General features: G+C 69.2%; 1 protein-coding gene across 1 annotated transcript; it reads left to right on the top strand.

The window, feature by feature from the left end:
• Positions 1-517: 517 nt before the first annotated feature.
• LOC111734989 (ATP-dependent 6-phosphofructokinase, liver type-like) lies at positions 518-1,292 on the top strand (the record flags this gene model as incomplete). Its single annotated transcript, XM_023526839.1, has 2 exons — positions 518-770; positions 1,224-1,292. Coding segments are annotated over 2 exons (302 nt in total), but the record flags the coding sequence as incomplete, so codon positions are not given.
• Positions 1,293-1,450: the final 158 nt, after the last annotated feature.

The raw sequence follows: 1,450 nt of genomic DNA, 5'->3' as shown, positions 1-1,450 counted from the left end.
AGCACCTGCCTGCTGCCGCTGGGCGGTGGGGACAGGCGGCACGAGGGGAGGCGGGTGAGACGCGGCGTCGTTGCTGGTGGGAGCAGTGGGCCTGGCCCAGCCTGGGGTCGGGGTCACCCGGGGCGGCTACACTGGGCTTGCTGCGCGTGGGGTCCGTCATGAGCGCCCGCCTCCGGCCCGGCGCCAGGGCCCCCCGGGCACAGTGGGTGGCAGTCCCAGGCCGACTCCTCCACGCTGTGTGGACTGGTCTCGTTCGTAGTCGATTCCCGGAGCGTGTGACAGACTTTGTCACAGTTTGAAGAAACATAATAGTTAAGACTCCATAACACCTGAGACAAAGTTGGAACGTTGGAGAGTGACCCCTTGGCCTTGGGTTCTGCGCCACTTGGGTGGGACTGGAAATGAGGGGCATGGTGGCTCCCTCAGACCACCACGGAGGCCTCCTGGTCCAGGCGGCCGGTCTCCACCTAGCAGCAGGGGCTCAGCTGCGCCCCTACCCTTGGGAGCTCCTCTGCAGGCCCAGGTCTGGGGCGGGGCGCAGGCCAGGGGTGTGGCTGGGGCGTGGCTGGGGCGTGGCCGGCGGGCCTGAGCCTCTGCCCCTCAGGCAGGGTCTCCGAGGGCACGGCGCAGACCTACTCCCACCTGAGCATCGCCGGGCTGGTGGGCTCCATCGACAATGACTTCTGCGGCACCGACATGACCATCGGCACCGACTCGGCCCTGCACCGCATCATGGAGGTCATCGACGCCATCACCACCACCGCCCAGAGGTGAGCGAGGCCCGCGGCCCTGCTGCTTTGCCAGGCCTGCAGGCCGGCAAGCTGGACGTCCCGTTGTGGCAAGGGGCGAGGCTGCCCGTCTGCGGGTCAGTGATGGCGGGTCCTGGAGGGCAGCCTTGGAACCCCTGGCCAGTGATGACCAGGCCCGGGCAAGGCGAACGGCCTTTAACCCGAGGAGCAGAGGTCAGTGGAGACCAGGCGGAGGGCTGGTCAGGAGCCCGAGGCCATGTTTCGCTCAGTCACTTGGCCGCCCTGAGAATGAGGACTGCCTGCCCTTCTGCTGCTCCTGTGTCCACCGTGTCGCCAGGACCCCCATGGGTGTGGGCAGCGTGGCACCACCCCTGTGGCTCTCGGGGGGCTGCTTCCGCCAGCTCGTGGGGCCGAGCCGTGCGGCTGGGCTCACGGCGGCTTGGCGCTGACGCCTGCGGCCCGTTCTGTCTGCAGCCACCAGAGGACCTTCGTGCTGGAGGTGATGGGGCGGCACTGTGGGTAAGGGGGCTACAGGGGCTCGGCTGCCGGGGGCGGGGGTGGGGCTACAGGGGAGCAGGAGCCGGGCGTGGCGTCCCCATGGCACCCGGCTCCCGGCAGGCTCACCTAACCTGGGGTGTGGGAGCCATCACTGCAGCAGGGAGGGCGGGAGGTGAGGCTCAGAGGGACCCAGGCCCTGAGCG

Source organism: Pteropus vampyrus, unplaced genomic scaffold, assembly GCF_000151845.1.
Source record: "Pteropus vampyrus isolate Shadow unplaced genomic scaffold, Pvam_2.0 Scaffold11085, whole genome shotgun sequence".
Lineage (NCBI taxonomy): Eukaryota > Metazoa > Chordata > Mammalia > Chiroptera > Pteropodidae > Pteropus > Pteropus vampyrus.
The sequence above is the reverse complement of the archived record's forward strand: the minus strand, read 5'-3'. Positions and strand labels throughout refer to the sequence as shown.